The sequence below is a fragment of the Lepidothrix coronata genome, unplaced genomic scaffold, assembly GCF_001604755.1.
Source record: "Lepidothrix coronata isolate B3197 unplaced genomic scaffold, Lepidothrix_coronata-1.0 Scaffold189, whole genome shotgun sequence".
NCBI lineage: Eukaryota > Metazoa > Chordata > Aves > Passeriformes > Pipridae > Lepidothrix > Lepidothrix coronata.
This window is the reverse complement of record NW_016690369.1, coordinates 758812-783483: the sequence shown is the minus strand read 5'-3', so window position 1 is coordinate 783483 and position 24672 is coordinate 758812. Positions and strand designations below refer to the sequence as shown.

Here is a 24672-nt window from a genome sequence, read left to right as displayed (position 1 = left end):
ACACAGAGTGTCTGAAATTCTGGACACAGGGGCTGAGTAAGCACCTCCATGGAGAGAGATGCACCAAGGTGTAACCCCGCGTGGTCATGCACCTTAAAGGGATTGATGCCTCCCTTTAAATGTCATCCCATCAACTCTAGAGTGGCTGGAAAAGAGGCAATTCAAAATAGCATTGAATTCCATCCTCTTCCCCCTGCCAGTCCCAAAGCACATCTCTGTCTCTTAAAGAAGCATTTACTGTACGGAGCAGTCATGTGCAAATTCATCTGCATATTCACACTGGAGAGGAGAAAACAGAAACCAGTTTTTTTAAGTTTCCAGAGGATATTCTTGGCCTCATCACTTCCTGCAACGTCTTTGTTGGCAGAATCATCCCAGTGCACCTCAGCCTCCCAAAGGGAATGCAGTAGGGAGAGGCACCTCTGCTCCTTCCAGGCTACAAAAGGTTTAACTCCTCTCCCTGTCCCCCGTTACTCCTTTGGGATATCCTCGTCCATCTTCTCTGGGATGAGTTTTACCACAAACGATATTATCTCATGATTACTAAGCAGTAATAGTGTGTATCATAGCTGAAATGGTGAGTTATTAATCTTAATTATCCCAGGGAAGGCACTCTGAAGTTGCACAGCCTATTTTTCTGGCCAGAGACTCAAAACTTAGCTATTAAGATGAGGCAAGCTGTGAAATCTCTCTCCAGGCATCTGAAGAAGCCTCTAGAGCTTTTTAGAAGTGCCGAACCTTTAGATGTTCCCAAAGATTTTAGAGGAATCTCGAGTGCTTGCCTCTGGCTATAACCCCATTCCAGGGCTTAGGGCTGTCGCCAGGAACAGAGGGACCTGTTTGCAAATCCCCAGGCTTGCCTCATTTGGGACAGGTTCTCTACACTTTCCTAGCCCCAGGGAGGCAAGAGTCCTCCTCTGAGGCATTCCCAGTCTTTTCTGTTGAAACTGTTTGACTTTGTGTAATTGAGAAATCATTGCTGCAATGAGCCTAAGAATAGACACGGGGTGGTGAGAAGCCTTCTCTGGTTTGTTGGGGGGTTTTTTTTGTAAGAACATGTGGCTTTGGCTTCCTTGCCTGTTGCAGGAAGAGGATTCCAGCTGGAGATCCCCAGCAGAACGTGGCACCTTAAAAACTTGGGGTGAAAGCACTTAGAGCAGCTTAGGACCTGGTGTTTCTTCTGTGCGTGGGGTCCCGTGTGTGCACCCCATGTCTGAGCACTTTGCTGCCCAGGAGCTCTGTCCTGGGAACGTGGTGGGCACGTGGGATCCCTCAGAAGACCTCAGTTATGTGCTGCCACGTCGTGTGGCTTTTCTGTTTGGTTCTTTTGACTATAACTTTAGGCACCCACGCCAGGAGTGCCTCCCAAGGTCCTGTTAGGTGGTGTTTGCTCGAGGTCGGGTGATGAGATGTTGGGCTGCGCTGCCTGCTCACGAGATGGTTTTGGCTGGGGGCTACTGAAACTCATTCCACCCCTCCCTCCAGAGGGGCTGGGACCCTCAGCAACACCTCCCCGTGCCCTCGGGCAGAATGGCTCAGACAGCCCTTCCTCCAGGGGTGCTGAATGCAGGGCTGAGTGGCCGTGGCTCCACCAGACGCCACACTCGAGAGCTGGCTCTGAGGAGGGCTTTCAGCAGGCACTCGGAGGTGGCAACAGGCCCTTGGGGTGGGAGATGGGGAATGCAGCCTTTGTCCTCTCCACAGATGAAGATGGCAGCCAGGTCCAGCCAGATTCCAGAGGCATCTGGACAGCCTCTGTCATCGAGGTGGGATGTTTGGGGGGGGCTGGGGACAGGACATGAGGGGGGTTTATCTCCTCTCTGCCTTCTTGTCTAGGAGGGGACAGCTGAGAATTGGAGGAGGCTGTAGTGTGGTGGTCACAGACCTCGGGCACCCTGCACAACCAAGGAGGTGCCAAGAAGGGGCTCCACGAGGTCAGCTGTGATATTTGTCTTCCTGGGGCAGGGGGGTGGTTCGGGGGAGCCTCTCAGTCAGGCCCATCTCTCTGTGCTTCATGTCGTGCCACAGGAAAAAAGGGGAAAGGGAGTTAGAAGCAGGAGGGGTGGGGGTACAGAGAGAAAAAGCAACAAAAAAGCCGAGTGAACCTGCTGACTGCCCCAGACTACGCGGCACCACTGGTCATTTCTGTAGGCTATAGGGGTTGTCAGAGTAAGCTGTAAGGACAGGTGTAAATCTGTCCTGTCATTCCACCCTTCCAGCATCTTCTCACCTGAAGGGCTCCCATTTATTGCAGAGAGCAAGCAAATAAACCCAGCCATCGCTTTGACTCGCAAAGGGCATGAAAAGACACCCCGTGCCGCCGGTTAACCTCCGTCCTCTGCCTTTCCCCTCCCGTGCGGAGCTTTTACAGCCATCCTGAAAGTAAATCCCCCCCCCAGCCGTTTGTTAAAGCAAAGTAAATAAGGGCTATTACAGCTCAGACCAAAATCCACTTGTTTGCTGTCTGATTTTTAACTGTCATTCCAGCAGAGAGAGGGCAGGGGGAGGGCTGGAGGCTGGCCCCAGCCCAGGGCAAGAGGGGCCATTTGTCTGCCAGGAGGAGAGGGGTTTCGGCAGCTTCCAGGGCGCTCTGGGGCAGGCGGGGGGATGCTGTGGGCCTCTCTGAATCAGGGGAACATCTGCAGAACGACCCCAAAGTGTGTGTCGGGTGGGGACGTGACCTCTGGCTGCGGTTTCGCTGCTCAGCCAGGCAAGGCGGGTCCCTTCTCCCAGCTCTTTCCTCTCCTTCTCTTCTTCCCTTCGCAAATTGTGCCGTCGATTTTTGTCCTCAAACCCGGAGCGAGGATTCCTCTCCCTCTTTAAGAAGCCATCCGCAGCGTCGGTCTCCCCATGGTTTTCATTAAGAAGGGGCATGGTGTGTTTCCCATCAAGAACAACTTTAATCTTGACTGAGTTCTGAAAGCTAAAGGTTTGCAGTTTTCTTCGGCCACCTTTGATTATTACTTCTTCTTGTTTTCCAACTCAATATTATAGATCCTCCCTCCTGGCTGAAGTCCTTAATGGCCCGGTCCATCCCCACTCCCCCAAGTACCCATTCTGTAGATGTAGCAAACTCTAATTAATTATAACTTATCTCATGACTTGTCAGCATCACATGTTTGATCCTGTTTAGAAACCATATTCCCAGGGGACGGAAAGACTCGGGAGTAGGTTGATGCTACTCAACAGTGATTTAATGGACGCATTAATGCCGAGACAGATAACTGTGTAGCCATGTTAAGTAATACATCAAGAATCTTTCCAGAGAGGCAACTTTACAGGTCACTGCAGAACTGCTAACTGATATTAACCCGCTTTGCATTGTGCTGTGCATATGGGCGCTGGGAGTTCACACACTTTCTTTTGTTTGTGGTTTTTTTCGAGCAGCCTCTTCCCATTCCCCCCTGGAAGCGACGGAGATATTAGACGCCTAATGACAATGTTTCACACGCGGGGGTGGGGTGAGGAGGACAACAGGCTCGTTAGCGGGGTTGATTTTAAGCACGCCCAATTACTGGCCCGGAGGAGGCCGGGGCAGAGGCTGCTGCCCGGCCGCGGGGATGCTCCGGGCTCTGCTGGGCTGTCACCGGGATGCTCTGGGCACTGCTGGGCTGTCACCGGGATGCTCCGGGCTCTGCTGGGCTGTCACCGGCCCCGCGGCCACCGCCGGCGGCTCCGCGCCGCCCCGCGCGGGAGGTGAAGGCAGCTCCCGGGCACGGACCGGGATGCGCTCCTTTTCCAAAGCTTCCCTTCCCAAAACCCCAGCGGCTTTCGCCTTCCTCCCTGCCCCTACTCCGGGAGGGACGCCCTCGCAGCCTTCGGGGAGCTGTAACATCCCTTCTGCTCGGGGTAGGGGAATGCCGGGGACTTGCCCCGGTGGCCCGGGAGGCGGCCGGGAGAGCGGTAGCAGCGCCTGGGCGGCTGCCCCGACCCCGGCGGGCAGTTCGCGTCCCGGGCCCGTCCTTGCTCAGCCCCGGAGGAGGGATGCGGCGTTCCCGGAGGACGGGGATCGTCCTGACTGCAGCAGCGGGGTGCAGCGGATTTTACCGGGGGCCAAGGTCCGTCCGTTCGTCCCTCGGGCTCTCCCAGCCCCACGCGGGATGGTGGGGTACCTGGACCCGCGCTCCTCCCATAACCATCTCCTCCCGGTCCGCCACAGGCTGGTCCTCCCGGCCCCGTCCCGCTTGGTTACACGGACCGACCCCCCAACAGATCTCTCCAGAGACCCGTCACCCCCTCACAGGGGTCTCTTCTCCACCTGGGAGCCCGCAAAGCGGCTCGGGGGGGACACCCACACCCAGCTGAGAGTTCCCGTGGACTGAGGGCTCCCCCTCTCTGCTCCCCTCGCTCCATCCCGGCTCCGCGCTGGCTCCGGGCAGAACTGGGGGACCTCGGAGCGCGGCTGCCCCGCCGGAGCCCCCGTGCTCGGGACATCGGCACGGCGGGAGTAACATTTGCCTTCACTGCTGAAGGTTTTCCTCCCGTGAGGGCTCCCCTCCCGCGGCTGGAGGGAAGGTGCTGCCGGATTCCTCGCTCGTTCCCATCTCTTTTCCCTTCTCCCTGCCAGCCGGACCCTTGAGGGCAGGCGGAGGGAGGAGTGTGCCTGGGAATTCACCTTGCTGAGAGCGAAGGGAAACTCCCTTCCTCAGCCCGGGGACACCCTGGCAGGGCTCCGCCGGTCTGGGGCCGCGGGGCTCCGCCGCCTGCCCGGCGGGGCGGCCCGGAGGACCGGGAAACCAGCGGGCGGCAAGCCGTGCCTTCCTTGAGGGAAGCAGGCCGGGAAGAGGGAGAAGCCAGTCAGGCTGTCGGCAGGGCGGGCGGGGAGCGGCGTCCAGGCGGCTCCGCGGGTGGGCAGCGGGGACCGCCCCGTCCAGCGCCGCGGGGAAAACTCCCTCCGGACACGGGCCCAAGTCTTTCCCGGTTCTCTGGGGAAAGGCAGGAACCGAGGGACCGCGGAGACCCAGCCCTTCCAACGCCCCACGTGCCCGTCTGGGGACCCGCTGCGAGCTGCCCCGGCTCCGGCAGCTCTGGGGGTTCCGTCGCCGCCCCGGCTCCGGGATCTTTGGGGACTCCGCCGTCGCCTCCCAGCTCGTGGGACGGTTTCACCCACTGGGGAAAGGGGGCTTCTTATGTTTTTTTCTCTCGGGCCGTTTGCAAGGAGGAGGGAAAGGGAAGGTGGTGCGGTTTGCCCAGGTTGCGAGGGAAGGATTGTGTGCCACTGTTGATTAAACGCTCTCCCCGAAAGATGGTATCCGACATGAGATAATGAGGCTCTGTGACCGGCCCCAGGTTCCCTTTAAGTTTTCCCATGGACTCGAGCTGTCGCCAGTTCACAAAACGACAGTGTAAGACAGCACCACGCTACTCAGATCCAATTTACGGCGCACAAAAGCTGATCCCCAAATCCCCACTAACAAACCGGGACCCGCAGACAATTCCGATAATGTTTAGTTTTTATTCATTTCTCGACTAATTAACTGGAATCCCACCTCCTCTTCCCCCCTCTTGACAGTGCCCAATTAATCCGCAATGTATGTCAAAGGTCTGGAACCCACTGTAAACTGCTAAACCTTTGCAAAGATTTGTGTGTCTCTATATTGATCTGATTAGGACCGGGATGCTTTTTCCTCGCTATTACTGCGTGAAAAATAAAACTGTCGCGGGTTTGGGTTGGTTTTATTGTTGCCCTAAAAGCTTTGCTTTCCCCGACTCTAATAGGATTTCTCCAAGGCGCTTTCAAACCTCCCTGCGTGTCCATGAAAAGGCTTAGAATTTTTTTTTTTTTCCCCTAGCAGTGGCTCCAGAGGGAATCAAGCGAAATAAAGTTATCTGCGAGACTGGAGTGGAGCGTGTGTGTGCGCGACGGGGGGGGGGGGGAGGTGTTAGACTAAATTTGGACTCGCTATAAATTGGCTCGCCTTGAAAAATAAACAGGAGTGGGGAGGGATAGGAGTAGGGAAAACTTTCCCCCCTCTTTTTTTTTTTTTTAAAAAAAACTTTTTCTTTTGGCCAGCAGCTGGGTTGGTGGAGGGCTGGGAGCGCTGCTCCCCGGCGGAGAGGAGCGATCCCCGCCGGCCGGGGCTGCCGCCCGCCCCGCTCCGCTGTCGCTGGGGCAGCTCGTTTCTAATCTTCGGAGGGAGCGAATATAAAAGAGGAATTTATTAGCTTTCAGGCCATCAGAGGAATAAACATTGATTTTATTGACCTAATTATGGGCCAAATGACTCCTTCCATCGATCACGTAAAATACTTCATTTGGAGAAAACCAGGCGCAGGCGCCCGGAGGCGGGGAGGAGAGCGGGTGGATGTGCTGCGAGAGGGGAAGAAAAGCAAAAGCTCGAAAATGTATGGAGGGGTTTTAATGCAGTTAACGTGCCCGTCGCGCTGGAGCTCGAGCCCCGTCTCCTAGACGTTACAGCGCGGATGTTTTGCAAACTAAAGCTTTTATGTCGAATTCCAATCCGGCCAGTCAATTTGGCTAAAACAGCATTAAACAAATGGACAGCGGTTTATTTATATTCCCCGCACACACACTGTATTTTATAGACAGAAAAGAATTACTTGAAATGTATTTTACAAGCACAGGACAACACGTCGTTTCAGCCCGAGAGCAGCGATTTCTCGTAATTAGAGTAGGCTCGACACTAATAAAGAAGTAAACAGGCTCTTTTTTTATGCTTAAACCCAGCTACTGTCCCCAGCGCTTTTGGGATCGTGGTTTGATGGTAGGAGCGGGCGGTGGGCGCACCTGCCCTGGAAAGGGGGCAGCGAGGGGCGACTGGTGCCTCTCCTGGTCTGACGGGGACGAGCAGGGCTCAGGAAACGCGATTTTAAAATTAAGGGGTTTTTGTTGGCTGGTGGGTGACGGCGAGACGTGACTTCGGATTTATTTTCTTGAGGGTTTTATTTTTTGCTGGGAGAGGTGGTGGTCACCGTGTTTCGGGAGAGGGGGCGGTGATGGATGAGAGATGCTTTTGGCAGGGTTTTTGCTCCCTTCTTATGTCACCTGAAATATTAGATCTCATACACCTTCACCCAGCCTTCAGTGTAAGAGGAGGGGTGGTGGATATTTTTAGTTTTGAAGACCCGATCTTTCTCTTCGCGGTCCTTAAACTCGGTTTAGCGCTTCTCTCGCCCCGCCGCGTTATTCCTCCCTCCTGGCGAGCTTTGCTAACTCACCGCCTGAATCTGAACTTCCCCCCATCCCCTTCGCCCCCCTTTCCCACCACCCACCCCCGGGACAGGTTATCCTGCGTCACCCGCGGGTCCCCGGCGGAGGAGCAGGGATGCTCTGGCCGTGACACGCATTGTCTCTCAGCCCATAAACGCCTGGCTGTCACTTCCAATAGCCCTGGTGTCGCGATCCGTTGAGATGAGCGGTGCCACCGCTCCAGCCGCTGCCCCACCGCGGGCACCCGACCCCCTCCCCGGGGCAGAACCGGGGCTGGGGGCGCGCCGGGCCGGGCCGAGGGAGCCGGGCCGCCCAGGTGAGCCCCGCTCCGGCAGGTGAGAGCCGGTGGCCGCGGCGCCATCCCGTGGCCGGAGCCCACGGAGCGTTCCGCGGGGCGAGCCCGGCCCTCCGCGGGGGCGGCCGGCGGGGACCCCCGCGCCCCCTCCCCGCCCGCGCCGGCAGCGCGGGGTTCACCCGGCGTTCACCCCCTCCCTCCCTCTCTCTCTCTCTCTCTCATTAAGATAGGGCTTTATGCAGAACATCTGTAAGGGAAGGCAAAATAAATGACAACACTTTTACACCACTTCCTACTTAACTTCTCTTTTTATGTGGCTGCTCTGGATTTTCCGACGCTTTGTACTGCTCGAATCTTGTTTGGATGTTTGTACATGTAATACTCTGCCCACTCCAGCTCTTGGGACGGGCTTGTCTTGTATGTTCTTTCTCTTTTTTCCCCCACTCTCCCACCCCCGTCCCGGCGTGCAGAGGCTTTCACAATCTGTTCTGCTCACTTCGCTGTCGGGGGACGAGCAGCAGGATTTGTGCTGCCTCTGCAGCGTCAGCCGGGGCAGGGGCAAACGGCTCCACAAGTGGCGGGCATTAATCACACCTTGTCTTTGCAGAAGGTGAGCTCCAGGCACTATGCACCCACTTATTCGCTCTTAAAATCCCCCCTTCTCCTTCCAGCCCGTCGCCTTCCTGTCTCCACTGAACAGCATTTTTCCTTGACCCGGGATCTGGACAATTGTCCTAATGGTATTTAAAGAAAACAGGGATTAAACATTCATTAATGCTTTTCTCTCTTATTTAGACTGTAACATCAGAAAGCTGAGTGCCCCGTGAACGGAGTGTGTGTCAAGCCTCACTCTGAGGAGGAAAAAGCTGTTTGAGGGGGGTGGCTCCCGCGGACCCCGAGGGGATTTGGGCTCCTGAATGCCCTGAACTTGGCAAACAGGGAACCACTTTCCCGGGCGCATTTACGCTCCCAACCCCGTAAGAACTGGTACCAAAATGAGGAGGATGTAGCTGTGCTCTATGGGAGCGCATTTCCTTTCTCATACCGAGCATCAGCAGTGATGCCCTGGCTCCCCGTCTATTTTGTCCTACCCCATCTCCCGTGTAACCGGAATTATTTTCCCCCGCCGCCGCTTTTCCGAGATCGCTTGTGAGCGATTTAGCTTCCCCTTAAGCCCATGCCATTAAAGAAGCGGCTGCAGCAACAGGTGAGCAGCGATTTTTCAGGGGTAGGAGGTGGCGGCCGGTGGCCCCGCGGGGGCTGCAGGCACCGAGCCGCCCAGGCGCGCATCGACCGCGGGGAAGGATGCTCCGCGCCGCGGAGCCCGGCGCCGGGGCGAGCCCGATGGCTCCCCAGCAAAATCTCCTGCGGGGAAAAAAAAAAAAACACACCAACCCAAACCTTTCCTCTCTAACCCCAGTTCCAGCAAGGGGAAGGATCCGCTCCGGGAAGCGGAGCGAGAGCTGCACAAACACTGTTTACACCTGCGACGCGGAGCTGGCTGTATTCTGCTCCGCTCGGCTTTAATTGGAAATCTTTTCCGTCTGCCCCGACTCCCGGATCATCTGGGTTTAATAAATTCTCACAACACTCCTGCTGCTCCAGAGAAACGCTGTGGCAGAAGTCGGCTCTGCCCGTGTTTCCGAATCCCAGCAGAACAGTAATTACCGTAGGAGCAAGCGTGGCCTGGGACTTGGTTTTGGTCCAGGGGAAAGGGTGGAGAGACGAAACGTGGCCACGGAGTGGGGGCTGTAAGGCTTAGAGATGTATATACACACACATACACATGTACAGAAAAGCAAGGAGCAAGTGCAATATCGAAAGCAGATCCCGTCTTTGCTGCAGCCACGTGTGCCATTAAAAGCAAATAATTCAAAGTACTTTTAAACTATAAAAACATGGGATCTTTCCCCTTCTGTTACTATTTTTTTGGGGGGGTGTGGGGAGGATACAGATCCCGTCTCCCCTTCTCAGATGACCTCGAAGGACCGGTTTTTTCACTTTCCCATGTGTGCGCGTTTGCGCTTTCCGGAAATCAATCTAAAAGTTTGTTCAAAATACTAAACTAAAATAAAACAGCGCTGCAAAACCTCCCACGCCCCAGAGACAGAGAGGAGCCCCTGATTTATTTTTCTGCCCCCTTTTTTTTTTAATTATTGTTATTTATTTCCATCTTGTCGTGCTCCCCACGGAAATGATCTCCAGAGGGTTTTCGCTGGATCGCGTGTGGATGTGTGAGCCTGTAGAAGGAGCTTTTTGGCGAAGCGCAGCGGGCAGTGCCCTCACAGGGCAGGGGGTGGAGGGTGGGCTGCCTGGAGACCCCAGGGCAGGGATGAGGGTCTGGGCTACCGGTCCCCGGCCGGCTGAGCCCCCGCGGGATGGTGTCACCTGGCAGTAGGGACAGTTGGGAAGCGGTGGGGAAGGAAGAGAGGACTTTCTCCCTCCACTCCCACTGTCTGGGCTGCCGCTCAGAGGGAGCCCCTTGCCATGCAATGTCGGGTGGTAGTTTTAGGCTGACCGGAGCGGTCAAGCCCTTTAGTGAAACTTTGCCGCTACCCAAAAGTTTCCCAAAGCTGAGCTGGCACATTTCGGCTGCCTTTTGCAGCCTCCGTTTGAAGGCAGGGCGGGTGAAACCCTTCCCTCGCCCTTCGCAGGCAGATGCCAAGGGTCAAACATACAGAGAAGCTGCAGGAGACGGGGGAGGAAAAAAGTTCCCAGCTCCCTTCCCCTCATGAACCTCCTAACTGGGACACTGAAAAAAATTAAAACTCTTCCCTTTTCCCCAAAAAAATCGGTGAGGTTTGTTAAATTTCTTTCTTTGCGCCGGGGATAATTTAGGATCTGTTTCCCGGGAGGAGGAAGGAGTGAAATGAAGGTATCGGGGACACGGTCATGCTGTGGGTGCCCCACCGCTGTGCCCCGAGCATCTCTGCTGACCAGATGCGTCGAGAACATCCACCTTTAGCAGTTTTTTAAGCCCTGCAGCCCATGGCGAGAGGGAGGGAGCGGTGCCGGGCGCGAGGTCCCGCCGCCCGCAGGGACGTGGCTCAGCCCCGGCCCGGGCGCTCGGGGCTGGGGGGGTTCGCTTGGGCACGTCAGGGGCTCGGGGCTGGCAGGAGTTTGTCCGCTGCCTCCTCTTCTCTTTCATGTATCCCCTGCCTTGGGGTGTGCGTGTGGGGGTTATAGCTCTTTAATTGAAACCTAGTAAGGAAAATAGTAATGGATACCAGGCTCCGATGGAGAATACGTGTCCGCGGCTGCATGATGAGTGTTAGTTCAGCAGACTTTAAGAAGCCGATTCTTCTTCCCTGTCATTTCTCTATTGACAGCAGCCCCTATTAGATTTACCATGTCCTTTTGCAACAGCTGTTCCTCCCCCCGCCCTCGCCCGGGCCGAGGTATCAATCGATGACCGGGTGACTTGGTGGCATCTTGAAGAAAAGGGGAGTAAAGTGTGTGCGAGTGGCGGTGCCGGAGGCTCTGAGATCCCTTCTTTGCTCTGCTTCAACCCCGGCGTCTGCTGTGTGCCCGGTGGGGCTCAGCACCCCTCGGGATCCGGCCCTGCTCCGAGCCCCGGGGATGCTGCGCCTGCCCCTCGGGGCCGGGGGTGCAGAGCAGACGCCCGGGGGGCGTGTGGAGATGGGAAAGGCTCCGGTTCTGGGTTGTTAAAGAACACGGCTGATGGTCAAAGAAGATAAAATCGTTTTCTTTGCCGGGTGCTCTCGAGTGCCTTGTTCTACTGGGTCTGCGGGGAGGCGGGGGGGGGGGCAATGCTGCATCTGGAGAGCTGGAGGGCTGCTGCGGGAGGAACCGGCCCTTCTCGGCCCTCTTGTTGTGTTGTGTGTGTGTTTAAATAATTGAATAAACGTATCCACTCCTTCCCTCTTTCTCCCTCGCACGCAGACACACAAAGACAGCATTGAAAAGATAGATCTGTTTGACTATAGGAAACGACAATTAGTGCGACTTCCTGAGAAGCAAACTGTATGTATGGCCCGGGTACTTAAAAAAAAAAAAAAAAACAAAAAAACAACCCTTATCCAAATAGTGAACTCTATTTACAATTTCTGCTTGGCCAACGGTGGTGGAAGCAGGAGGATGGGTGCAGAGAGGGCGAGGGAGGGAGCAGGGCTTTCATTTCGCCTCTGCCAGCAACACACTGGTGAGAAGAACAAGCCCAGGGGGGTGGAAAGGGCCGTCGGGGCCGTGTGTGCAGTGGGTGTTGGTTTGTGGCGAGGGGAAACTCAGTGTTGCAAAAATGGCTCTGAAAAGGTAAAAGGGATGTGAGCTGGGGAGAGAAGAGGTCCGACCCCAAATCTTGCTGTGCCCTGACATGCCCTGGTCGGTGAGGCCGGGCCTGGCTGGTGGCAGAGGGGAGAGCTGCAGCAGGCAGCTCTGGGTGCTCCTTTATGTTCTTTTCTAGTCCATGGCAAAATGGAGGCAACTGGAGACTATCAGAGCAGCTGGGGACAGGGACGAGGTGAACACAGGTCTTTGTGGGGAGGGGAGGAACCTGAGCGATCTGAGCACGACTGACGTTTGTCATCATAATCCCGGAGCCCTGATGGTTGAGCTCCCACCAGAGCCAACACCTGGCAGGATCCGGGACCAGGCCCTGGGGGCTCAGGAGGAGCGAGGAGTTGTGGGCTGTTCCCGGCAGAGGCAGGGAAGGGTCGCTCACTGTCGGCGTGGTGGTGACCCCATGCTGGGGGACGGCTCTGCCACAGTCAGTGCTGCACTGCTCCCACCAGGCTGGGCCACGAGCAGCCCTTCCCAGAGGATTGCATCCCAGGGAGCCGTGGAGGAGGAGAAGCCTCTCTAACTGCTGCTTTCCTCTTTCTTCCCCAGTGTTCCAATAAGGCACATGTAACACTGTCTCTGGGCTGCCCCCAGCCCTGCAAAGCCCTGTTGGCTATGTTGGAAGGGGACCTGATCCCCCTGTGCCCCCCTTCTACTTCTGTTCAGAGAGATGGGAACAGCCCCTTCGATTGTGGTGGGACACGATGGGGTCAAGCCTGCCCGGAGGCAGACATGTTTTTTTCTCTTATTGCTATTTATAATGCCTCACAACGCTTTTTTTGGACGCTGGCAGGTTATTTTTCAAAGTTTTCGGGCCAGACTTTCCATGAAATCCAACTGGCAATTGGAGGAAGGGCTCTGCCAAAGGGAAAGGCAAAGAGGTGCTGTAACGATTCCCCACCCTCCCCCTAGCAGTTTATATAATACAAGTACATAGACTTGCTCCCTAAGGGACCTGCTTCGTTCCACTTGTGGCCTGCAGTGCCACTCTGGGATGGAGCTGTGTCAACATGGCCCCCGTTTGCTGACACCTTCTGTGGGGCTGGGGAAGGGCCTGCACAGGGCTGGGAAGAGTTTCCCTGGGAAGAAGCGTGTCACTGCCGCTCACCAGACACCCCCCCGCGCTCCAGCCGGTATTTACTGCAAACCTGCCAAAGTAAACCAGCCCCGCTGCCTTTTATTTCGGATAAACACGGCGCGGCCACGGTGGGGTGTTGCCTTCCGAAGGGCTGGAGACAGGAGTGGAGGCTCCGTCGCCGGGGGAAAAGGAGGGAGGAGGGCGATGAATCGTGCAGGGTGCGGAGCTGCCGGCAGGCAGGATGGGTCTGGGCCCCCTGGGGATGCTTGGAAGCGGCAGCGCGATAAGGAAACGAGCAGATAGGATGCAAAACCCCACTTGGGTTGTGCGCGTTGTTGCCCCCCGCTCGCCGCGCACCACCAGGGCTTGTTCTTTCCCGCAGAGCACCCACGAGCACCCAGCACACGCAGGGGGTGTTAGGGACACTTCGGGTTTTGCTGTCGGAGCAAGGATTTGCCGTGTGCCCCGGGGCACGGATCCCTCCCGGTGGCACACACCCACACAGCATCTCCACGTAGGCACGCCGAGGCCGCGCAGCTCCCACACAAGCCCTCCACGCACGCACACACGCCTCGGAGCTGCTCCCGCAGGCCTGGGAGAAGACGTGTGGGCCCGAAAGCTGGGCTGCCTTTATTTTCCTCTTGCCTCCTTCCTCCAGCTGGCTCTTCAGGCCACCGGGAGAGAGCCAGAGCCTCTCTCCTCCCACACCTCCAACACATACGCACGGGGCAGGCTCGCTGCAGCCCCGAGCTCTCGTGCGAACGCTAAAAGTTGCTTAGGAGGGTGAAATCCGAGGAAGCAGGGCTCTCCCAGCCACTCAGCCACCAAAGGGTCTGGACTGAACCAGGGAAAACCCAGTGAGGTGCTGGCGATGGTGGAGCTGGGAAGACTTGGGGAAGGTGGGAGCCGCTCTCCCCCGCCCTGGCCTTTAGCTCTTGTGCTCCGAGATTAGAGAGCCCCGGCCTGGCCGCTCTCCGGGGAGACAGCGGAGACCTTTCATGCCTCTTTGAAGAGCCAAGATAGTGTCGGCCTTGGTGCAAGCCCAGGCTGCAGACGGGCCGGGAGGCGCGGGGGCAGCCGGCTATCTCAGCGTGCTATCACCCTGCCTCCCCCCGCCACCAGCCCCATTCCCACCTCCACCCTGCTCCCGGCACTTCGCCATCGGCCACCCTTATCTCTTTTTCTTATTTTTTTAAATTTTTTTACTTTTTAATTTTTTTTCCCTTACCCTCACTTCCACCCCTTCGCTTTGCCATTCATTTCTGCGGGCTTCCTTATTTATTTATTTCTGCGCCTCGCTTATTTATTTATTTCTGGCAAAGAGGCGGCTAACAAGTAGCTGGAAGCACTGGCCAATATTTAACTAAGATGGCTGGCCATCAGGTCCCTTTTGTTTGCTTGCAAATTAATCATCCAGCGCGCAGTCGGCGCCAGGGTAGATTTATCACACACAGAAGGGGGAATGAGGCGGCCGAAGGGAGACAAAGACTGTTCGCACCTTCCCGCTTTTGATCTTAGATTAGTGCAGCCTCCCTTCATAATACGAGTCTCCGGGGGGCTTCGTCGGGGAGGTCACTCGGAACTGGCGGAAGTTTGCACGCCATTAGGCAGACGCTGGAATTGGAAATCATAAGCGGCAGAACGTTTTATTTCGCTCCGCGGGTGGGTGCGGAGCGCGGTGCAAGGTGCGGGGCGGGCGCGGAGGGCGGCGGCGACTCCGGTGGGTGCCGCGGAGCCGAGGGCGAGCTCCGGCGGGGCGGGCGCGGGGCCCGGGGCGCGGCGGGGCCGGGGGCGGCTGCGCTTGTCCCGCGGGAGCCCGCGGGCACCTCCCGGTCCCCGTGAGAGAGCGGCGGCCCCGCTTGGGGTAAATCGCGGCAAACTTCTTGGAGCCGCCGGGCGTTTGTTGTGGGCGCTGCTAAAGGGGAAGGCGTAAGGGTTTGGGGGTTCCCACCGAGGCGGGAGCTCGAGAACCGGTTCCGAGCAGAGGTTGGAAAGGCTCGCTCTGTTCCGCCGATAAGCAGCTGCACAGCGCAGCCGAGCGCTGCGCGGGTAGCCAGGCTCCTGGCTCCGTGAAACACATCAGGCTTCCCCCCCCCCCATCCTCTCTGAACGCATTACTCCCGCTTCCTTTCCTCCCTCCTCCTCCTCCTCCTCCTCCTCCTCTCTTCACCCCCACCCCCGACCAAAGGGGAGATATTTTGGTGAATGCAAAGCGATCCTAGACGCTGGTTACTACAGGGACTTCACCAAGCTGGCGCCAAGCGCTCTTAACCATGTGCGTCAAAAATGCAATGTTAGAAGAGCTAATCACTTTAGAGGTTCCGCTCCCATCTGCGCGCAGCCAGCGCCGAGCCCCCGCGCTCCCCCGCTCCGCTCCCGGAGGATTATCCTCCCCTCTTTAAGGCAGGGTGGGGGGCGTCAGGAGATTCCCCCCCCCCCTCCCCAGGGGAGAGTAATGATCCGGCACCTCCCAGCGGGGGGATATCCCCCCTGACACACGCGTGGGCGCTCCGTGCCCTGCATGCCCACGGCCCCCACGACACGCACAGCCGCAAGCCCCCTTTCGCTTCCCTGTACTGTCACCCCCCCCCCTCAAGGAATATGTCTCTCAAAAAACTTCCCAGGAGGATCCTGCCCAGCTCTTCCCTCTCCGCGGGGTCGGATCGGACCCACGCGTGACGCTCTCCCCAGGGGGGGTGTCTTTGGCTCCACGCGAGCCCGGGCACGGGGGTAACCCGGGGCTGGGCCCCCCCGCCCGGCGCTGCCCCGGCCCGGGCGCAGGGAAAGCCGCACTTCCCGTCTCCTCCCCGCGCACCTCGTGGAAGAGGAGGGGTGTGGGAGCGTAACCCTCTCGGCGCCAGTGCCGGCCGAGTGGCCTTAATCCTCAGAGCCAGAGAAAGGAAAAAAGGGAATAATAAATAAATAAAAATCCCATTTTCCAGCCGTCGCCGTCGCCCCTCTTCCCTTCCCGAGCCCCCGCCGCGATCTGCAGCCGCCGGGTCCGGGGCTGAGCCGCTGCCCGCCCGCCGGAGCCTCCAGCCGCCCACCACAACAATAATAACGGCGGCCGCGGCCGCTGGAGCCGCCGGAGCCCAGCCCCGAGCCGGGGGGAGACCCGCAGAGCCACCCCCCGGGCCGCCCCTCCACCTCCCGGGGGTCCCCCCCAGATTTGCGGGGGGAAGGAAAGCGCCCTGGCTGCCGGCGCGGAGGGGTCGTTTAAAGAAAGCGACTTTCGCGGGGGAGCGGAGGGAGGGGGGGGGTGGAAAACGGAGCGGGGGAGCGGCAGGGAGGGTGACACCAACCCGGCGGCTGCGGGGATGGGCGTGCGGGGCGGCGGGGCCCGCGGCCTCCCGAGGTGGGTCCGGGCCGGGGGGGACAGCCGGGGGGCCCCCCGTTACGGTACCAGCGGCGTTTGGGGAGGGAGGGGCTCGCAGGTTCGGACCCCAGCGCCAAGCGTGGAGCCCCCCCCCCGGTCCCGGCGCTTTGGAAGCTCCTGCCGGGGGAGAGCGGGCGGGCACTGCCCGGGAGGCCGGGGCCGGGGGGCGAGGCGGCCCCCAGTACCCCCCTAGAGGCGGGCGCTGCCGGCCCCTTCCCTCCTCCCTCCCTGCTCCCTCCCCTCTGATCATGTTGACATATTCACACGGCCCGGAGTACTAGTGATGCTTTGCTGCAGCGTTACAGTTTCCGACACCTTCTTTTTATAACTCGGCGCTGTCCCCCTCCACCCGAGCTGTCAGAACCCCGCCTATGGAGCCTCACAATTGGTCCGAAAGCGTCAAAGAGCCAATCAAGGCGGCTCCAGCTCCCCTGTAACCCACAACACATCCCTACGATCGGGTGCACGCAGAGCACAGACTCACAGGGAATTCTCAGAGCCGAGAGGCTCCTTCTCCCTCTCTCTCTCTCTCTCTTTCTCTTTTTCTCTCTTTCTCCCTCCCCCCTTTTTCTTTTCCTTTCTCTTTCCCTCTCTCTTTCTCCCTTTCTCTTTTGCGGAGACAACAGTATAATTCTGCCAGATTATTTTTTTTTTTTAAGGCAGAACGAAAGAGAAAGAGAGGGGGGAAAATTTAAAAAAAAAAAAAGGAGGAGGGTGAAAGAAAGAAGAGATCCTGATGGGAATCAGGGCACCCTGACCAGCTCCTGCTTGGAGAGGGGGAAAGGCGAGGCGGAAACGAGATTTCCCTACAAGTTTTTGCTGCTGAAGGTTGCTCAGGAGCCTTTCTCGGCCGGCGAGGGGGGGTGGGTTTGTTTGCTTCTTTCTGCTTTCCCTCCTTTCCCAGCCTCTGCTCTGCAGCCTGACCGTACGGAGGAAAGGTGGAGGGGTGGGGGGGAGGGGGGGCAGAGCCAGCCACCCAAAAAGAAAACCCAGCTTCGAGCCGTCACCCTCCGCCACGGAAGGAGAGAAAGGGGATTGGGACTAAGAGAAAAAAAGAAGAAGGAAAAAAAGGATCTCGGCTTGTCCAGCCCTTCTGCGGCAACAGGAGCAGACAGCGAACCCGGTGGATTTTTTTTTTCCTCCCTTCTTCGGCGTTCCTTTTCCAGCGCAAGGACTTCCACTCAGGAAAAAAACCCGACCAGCTAAAAAGCAAAACAAAACCTCAGAGACCGAACACGAAAAAAGCAAGACTAATAATGAACAATCCTGTTAATCCGCTGTCTCGAGGGCTGGGGATGTGCCCCGGCTCGGAAAGTTGTAGGCTGTAGAAGTTCTGCCTGTCCCCCATGTACTGTGCTGTCTAGAGCTTCTTTACCCCACCCTATTTTTATTTTTTTATTATTATTATTTTTTGGTGCTTTATTGCTGTTGTTGTTATTATCTTAATTTTTCTTCTTCGTGATGTGCTGTTAGAAACCACTCCGGGACTACTCCAGCAGTAGGAAGACCGAGGAGTGGAGTGGATGAATTTACCGATGAGAGATCCAGTAATCCCTGGGACGAGCATGGCTTATCATCCTTTTTTACCGCACCGGGCACCGGACTTTGCCATGAGCGCTGTGCTGGGACATCAGCCTCCCTTCTTCCCGGCTCTGGCTTTGCCTCCCAATGGGGCAGCCGCCCTTTCCCTTCCCGGGGCTCTGGCTAAACCCATCATGGATCAGTTAGTGGGGGCTGCAGAGACTGGTATCCCCTTTTCTTCCCTGGGTCACCAGGCAGCAGCCCATCTGAGGCCTTTAAAAACTCTGGAGCCAGAAGAAGAGGTGGAAGACGATCCGAAAGTGCATCTGGAAGCTAAAGAGCTTTGGGAGCAGTTCCATAAAAGAGGCACGGAGATGGTGATTACCAAATCGGGAAGGTAGGTCTGGGTCGGGGGGTTCGTGCCTTTTTTTCCTCCCCCTCTCCCCCACCCCTCAGCCTCTGCACCCCACCAGGCTGCTCCAGAGCAAGGCTTTCTCTCCGGCGCCTTTCTCCGTAAATCTCCTTTCACCTGGAATTATGGAAAGTGTTAGGCAGCTGAAGATCCGAGCCCATCTGGGGCACCACGCTGCAGGGAAAAGCCCAGCCACGAACCGGCCCTGCTCAGCGTGTGCAGGGGGCGAGAGGGTCCCTTCATGGTTCAGTGGCTTAATACTTTCTGGAGAAGACTGGGAGCAGGAAGAAAATAATTTGGGGTTGGAAAGGGGGCAGGCCTGGTTTCAGGCTCGCTGCACGCAGTTTTTCTTCCGTAAGAAAGAGAAAGGGGAGTAAAGGAAAAATCCTTTGGAGCGGCGTGTGGCTGCTGGTGGGGCGGGAGCTGCAGGAGGGCAGACAGGCTCGGTATATCAGCTTGTGCCTCTCTCAGTGCACGGATTTAGGCGGCGTTTGTGGTGACTGATTATATCTAGAAACGCACAAAAAGCTGACAGAACTCCCCAGCGGTCCTGCAGCCGCTGCTGGAGTGGCAGGGAAGGGTTTGCAGCTCCGCGCTGCCCGTCCCTGTATTTATATAACCTTCACGTGGGAATGAATGAATACACACGGCGCGTCCACGCTCGGCATTTCTGCTTTTTATAGGTTTACCCGTCTGAAATCCCTCTCTATATTCGCTACTCATTGACATCTGGGCTCTTTTACAACTCTGCCTATTGCTGTGATGACACATAGGGTGAAAACCCCCTTGGCGCCCGGGTGTTTTTCTAAGGGGCTCTCTGAGAAACCTCCCCAAGTCTCCGCGTGTGATTTGCCAGGAGAATTACTCGAGGAAGCCACTCCTGAAAAGTCTTCTTAGATGGCCTTCAGCTGCCTTAGCAGGAGCTTCACCTACTTGCAAAGCACCAGTTGCAGGCTACAGGCTCAGGGGAAAAAAAAATACAAGCCCCAAAAGCAGCAAGGAGGGGGAAAAAAATTCCCCTCGCCCATTTTACTGCTTTCCCGAAGTTTTCTCTGTTAATTGTGGTCAAAAGTTTTTGCGTGAAAGCCTCGGCCGGTATTAAGGGCTCTTACGTGTTGCAAAGTCATGTGTTTCCTTTTAAGTTGAGATTTGCTGAATGCCAACCGCTCGATATAATAAACAGCAAATTTGTGGTATCCTGTTGCAGTTTGGAGCCGGACTTGGGAGCGGAGGGGAGCGGGGTTTGCAGGGAGCCCTCGGCACACGGGGGGATCTCCGGGAGGCTGGAGCACGGGGAGAGAGCCCCGGCAGCCACCCTGCCCTCGCTGGGGCTTTTTTTTCTCCTCTGCAAAGTGAAAAACTCCCCTCCCTGCTCTTCATCGTGTGACTGGGTTATAATAATGCAGAATATTTATTTTACCGGGGTGCGATCTGTTCCCATTTCTTTGTTTAGCGGGCGAAAAGGAAACTAATGAGACATCAGAGAGCCCAAAATGGGCCTTTGCTGTTTAGGAATGGCAGAGGTAGGCGCCTGCTGATTTCTAGGGAACGCGTACCTCTCCCATCCAGGGACCATTTTCTCCTGAAAGTTTTAAGCGTTTGAGAAACCTTTCGGCTGGGGATGGGGGGGGGAAGCCTTTTTGCTGGACACACGCTTACTTTTCTACTTTTGAGAGTTGAAGCGATTGTTTGGTAGACACACGACCGAAATTCAGAAGCTTATTTAAACGCTGTAATTAATTTTATTTTCATCGTTTCTTTTCTTTCTCCTCCCCCCCTTTCCCTCTCTCTGCCCATAGGAGAATGTTTCCTCCATTTAAAGTGAGATGCACTGGACTGGATAAAAAGGCCAAGTACATTTTATTGATGGATATTGTGGCGGCTGATGATTGTAGGTACAAATTCCATAATTCCCGGTGGATGGTAGCCGGCAAAGCTGACCCTGAAATGCCAAAGAGAATGTACATCCACCCGGACAGCCCGGCCACCGGCGAACAATGGATGTCCAAAGTCGTCACCTTTCACAAGCTGAAGCTCACTAACAACATCTCTGACAAGCACGGATTTGTGAGTGCCTTTTACACCTTCCTTTGCCACCCCCCTCCCCACATTCCCTCCCTCTCCAACCCGGCCGGAGCAGGGGGGTCCCAGCGCGGGGGGGTCCACCCGGAGCACGGCGACTGCTCGGCCGGGCTGTGCCCGCAGCTCCCGCGGGCTCCCGAAATGCGGGGAAAACAGGGAATAAACACCCCTCCGCGCACACGGGGACGAGCATCTCTCCGGTTTATGATAGCCCTTGATTTTTCCCCCCGCTGAGGTCAGGATTAAACGCTGGAGTTTACTCTGTAACCTCTCCGTGCCACTCAGCGTTAACTTTAGAGGTGTATTTCCAGCGCAGAGCAACTCGATATTTCTCGGGGCTGCGGTGACTTTATATATCTCTATATATTTTTAATAAAGTCGATCACACTTTTTAAGCGTAGGAAAACGATATGCATATGTGTGTAAAGGGCTTAAAGGCCTAAGTACGCAAACCTTTAAATCTATATTAATCTGGATAATGTAAAGCAAGCAGGAGTGAAAATAAACAGGGACCAAAAGCAGAGGTCAAGTTGCCCATTCATGTCTATCCACTCCTTTACATTTACCGGGTGTGCAGAGATAAAAACTTACCCTAAGAGTGAAATCAAACAAACCTGCTGATAAGTGCTCTGAACGATCCTTGCCATTTCTTTCTGTTCCTGGGAAAGCCTCCGCCTCGGAGCCGGGGCTCGCTGGTGGTGGCCGCGGCCGGGGGATTTCTAATGTGCCGAAGATTGCATTTGCTGCCTGTGATTTGATTAGACGATACATTTTTGCCTTTCGCAGAAGGCCTTAAGTGAATTGGGGCACGCAATTAGACCGAGCCGAGGCTCTCGTGGTTGGTGTTGCTATTGTAGCTGCCGCTGCTTCTTTAGTTGATCTTATTTTTATTATTTTTTTTTTTTTTTACACTTTGAAATCAAAAGACTTTGCGGCCGGAGCCCAACAGCTCCGATGGGATTCCCCCCCTTCCCTCCTTCCCTCCGAAAAGGTCCAGCGAGAGCCTAACTCCGGCGAGCTGGAGCTGTCAGTACTTTTAGTTGGATGCTGCAAGGCGTGTGCGTGTGTTCGGAGTGTGCTCGGCGGGGAGGAGGAGTGAGGGGAGGAAGGAGAGGGAAGGCAAATTAGGAGGAGAAAGTGCCGATGGCTGGGGGAAGTGCGAGGCAGGGGTGCTGCTCCTGCTGACCGTTTTCTTTCCCCCCCCTTCCTGCCCTCTCTGCTGCGGCCGCTGCCCCCCCCATAGACCATTTTAAACTCCATGCACAAGTACCAGCCCCGGTTCCACATCGTCCGAGCCAACGATATCCTCAAGCTTCCCTACAGCACGTTCAGGACCTACGTTTTCCCGGAGACTGAATTCATCGCAGTGACCGCATACCAGAATGATAAGGTAAGGAGATTAAGAGAGGATTTGTTTTACGTGTTTTGGCTTTTAAGAGAACTTTTGCTCCGCACTGTTCCCTTAAAAATCACGAAGCCCATCCCGTTCTTCTCTCTCTCCCTTCCTCATCTTTCCCCCCCAAAACCTCCTAGATCCAACTTGGGGAAGGCGCCGGGGGAGGGGGTCGGGCACTCTCCTAATACCGACCTCGGGGAAGGCAATTAAAAGCGAGGACTGGGGGTGGGGTGGGGGGAAGAACGCTTAGGGGGGTTTTACCATTTTCTTTTCCCGGTATCGCTCCCCACTATGGGGAAAGGGACGGGGTGGGGATCGCTGCTCTCAGTGTGGATTTAATCTAAGACGCATCAGGAAAAAAAAAATAAGAAAGACTCGGCTCCGTGTGTCGAAAGACAGAGGGGGGAGAGCAGCGGGGCTGAGATTTTGTAATTCTTCCTGGCCTTTGTGCTGTTTTAGCTCCTTTAACAGCAATTGGCAATAAGGCTGGAGCACACGTCTGGTTCCTATTATTACTATGATATTTTTTTTTTTGCATCCTGCAGTGTTTTATTATTTTTTGTGGTGCAGAAATATGCTCTGATCAGAGAGGGGTATCTCGCTTGAATTTAGCTGGAAGGTCTGAAAAGAGCCCGGGTGAGAAAGTTTTGCAGCGCTGCAGACGCTGCCTTTCCATTTCTTCTGGTTTATTGTCGCTTGCGACCAAGGTGGTATATTGGGGAGAGTGGCAAATGGCGAATTTACGATAATTAAGTCAAGTGGAAGGAAGCGAAGGAGCCGGAAAAGAGGCTTTGATTTTTGTTTTTTTTTGGTTGGTGGGGGGTTTTTTTTGTCTATAAATTATAACTTGGAGTTCGCGTGCGTTAAGTGTGGAAGGTCTGGATGCGCAGCGCCCGCTCGCTGCAGCCTCCTCGTGTCTCTCTTTCTGCCCCTCGCATCCTTCACCACTAAAAATTAAGGGCTGAAGAGGGGGGGGTCTGCACCCTTCTGCCCTCGGTTTCCAAAAAGCCACTTCCCCCTCGGAGCTCGGGCTGTTTCCCTCTCTTTCTGCGGCCCGGCGCTTGCAAGGAAGCTGAAAGAAAAGGAGCGTACAGAGAGTAGACTTTGCTTTGGGACTTATCAGCAGGGTTGCCCGCCCCGGTCTATCAGCTGGGGCCGGCTTGGTTGAAGGACAGAAAGGAGCATATTTGTCTGATTGCCATGAAATCGGCTGGAAAGCGGCGTGCGGGAGCGGCGGGGAGCCCTGGGCTCGGCGCGGGGGGGAGCAGAAGGCACGGCCGGGAGCACCTGGATTAAAAGTCCCGCTGGTTTTTAGCAGTGGGTTTTCCTGCTCTTTCCTCATCCCGTGTGTGCGGCGGGGGGGGGGAGCGACTCGGGAGCCGGGGCTGGTCCTGCCCGCACTCGGACGCGGGCGGAGTTTCCTTTTCGTGGTCCTCCTCTGCTCCTAAATTGGAGGTCGCCGCGCTTCCAGCCCGGTCCGAGACCGGGAATGGAGCGACGGGGAGGCGGCATCCCCGTTCCCATCGCCCGCCTCCCCCGCATCCCGTTACAGTGAGAGGAGACCCCGGCCAGGCTCTGAATCCGCCTCGGCTCATCGTATGCGCGGAGGGACTTACGGGATGCCCCGCACCCCCATCGCTCCGAGCAGCCGTTCCCTGCCATAACGTGAATCCCGAGGAAACTCAAACCAAAAAACTCCCACCCGCCCCCCCAAAAAAATACGAACTGGCTCCTGGCACCCCCGGCGCCCCAACACACACGCACACACACACATGCAGAGCATAATGCGATTATATGAAGTATTTTATTATAGCGAGGGGGTGGGTATGATTCCTTTGCGGTTTAATTATGGCATTTAAAGAGTTTTAAGCACAGGCATAACTTGCATGGATCGCATTGCACGGCTCAATTAATTCCGATGTGGTGGCAGCAACACGGGGCTCTTTCATTGCCACCACGGCCCGGGTCAGTGGCCAGCCCGGCGGGGGATTGGGGGTGAGCTGCCTCCAAACGACCCGGGAAAACACAGAGATTCCCCCCAAAAACAGGGACCTTTGCCCCCTGCCCTGTCCTGCTCCTGACAGGATCCTACCAGCGCTGGGGGAACTGGGAAGAGGGGGTTTTGCTGTTGTTTTTTAATGCGAAAATCCCCTTTATTCTGCCCCCCCCCGCCTATTTTTTTTCTCTCCGTGCTCTAGATCACCCAATTAAAAATTGACAACAACCCCTTTGCCAAAGGTTTTCGGGACACCGGGAATGGAAGGAGGGAAAAAAGGTAAGTCTGGCTCGATTACATACAGGCACCTCGTTTGGTTTGCATGTGTAAAGCTCAGAACATGAGCAGAGGTCAAAATCACCTCGACTTGCCTCCAAACCACACTTCCCCCCGCCAAAATCCATAAGGATCTTGGCGTTAATAACCCCAAACGGATTGCATGGGAATTCTTTCCTGCTTTCCACAGTTATTTTTCACGTTGCAGGGGATGACTGGCCAAAGGGAATGCAGCACATTAAGCAAATATCACAGGAGAAAGAAGTTTCCCTTAAAAATTCGAGAGGGAACGTTCCAGTGTAGTTTGTATCTGGGATTGGAGAAGAGGGAGAAGTGAGGGCTGAGCGCTGGTTGAATCTCCCCTGGCATTTTTCCGGGGGTTGTATCGAAAAGACTAAAACGTGGAGGAGAAACGTATAAATAAACTGCTTTGACAGAGGTATCTCTTGAATATGGAAGTAATAATGATAGAAGATTCTTTATTTTTTCCCAAAGCAACAGGACACAGTTTGTGTCCCAGGTAGATGGACAGAACTCGTTATAATGGGAGTAAAGATTTTTATTTTTAACATAAGAAGAAAATACAAGGAGAAAATAGAGAAAGGGACAAATTTTTTTTCCTTTGATGAGGGATATGTCTGTTTTGTTTTGGTACAGCAGACAGGATATTTTAGCCATTTGCACCGGGGTTTAGATAATGAACAAATCTGTCTGTTCCTCTTTTTTTTCTAAACAAAAAAAAAAAAAAAAAAAAAAAAAAAAGGGGGGGG

General features: G+C 55.7%; 1 protein-coding gene across 3 annotated transcripts in view; it reads left to right on the top strand.

Moving 5' to 3' along the window:
- Positions 1-16967: 16967 nt before the first annotated feature.
- TBX3 (T-box 3) overlaps positions 16968-24672 on the top strand; it is a 14160-nt gene continuing 6455 nt past the window's right edge. The window contains exons 1-5 of one of the 3 annotated variants that reach the window (XM_017831353.1): positions 16968-17082; positions 17693-18137; positions 19952-20219; positions 21478-21624; positions 23829-23905. In XM_017831353.1, the coding sequence (XP_017686842.1) occupies positions 17743-18137; positions 19952-20219; positions 21478-21624; positions 23829-23905 (887 nt within the window). In that variant the 5' untranslated portion in view covers positions 16968-17082; positions 17693-17742. Of the gene's footprint in view, positions 17083-17550; positions 18138-18835; positions 19676-19951; positions 20220-21477; positions 21625-23828; positions 23906-24672 lie in introns of those variants that run through there. The other 2 variants (XM_017831354.1, XM_017831351.1) reach the window with 2 other exon arrangements.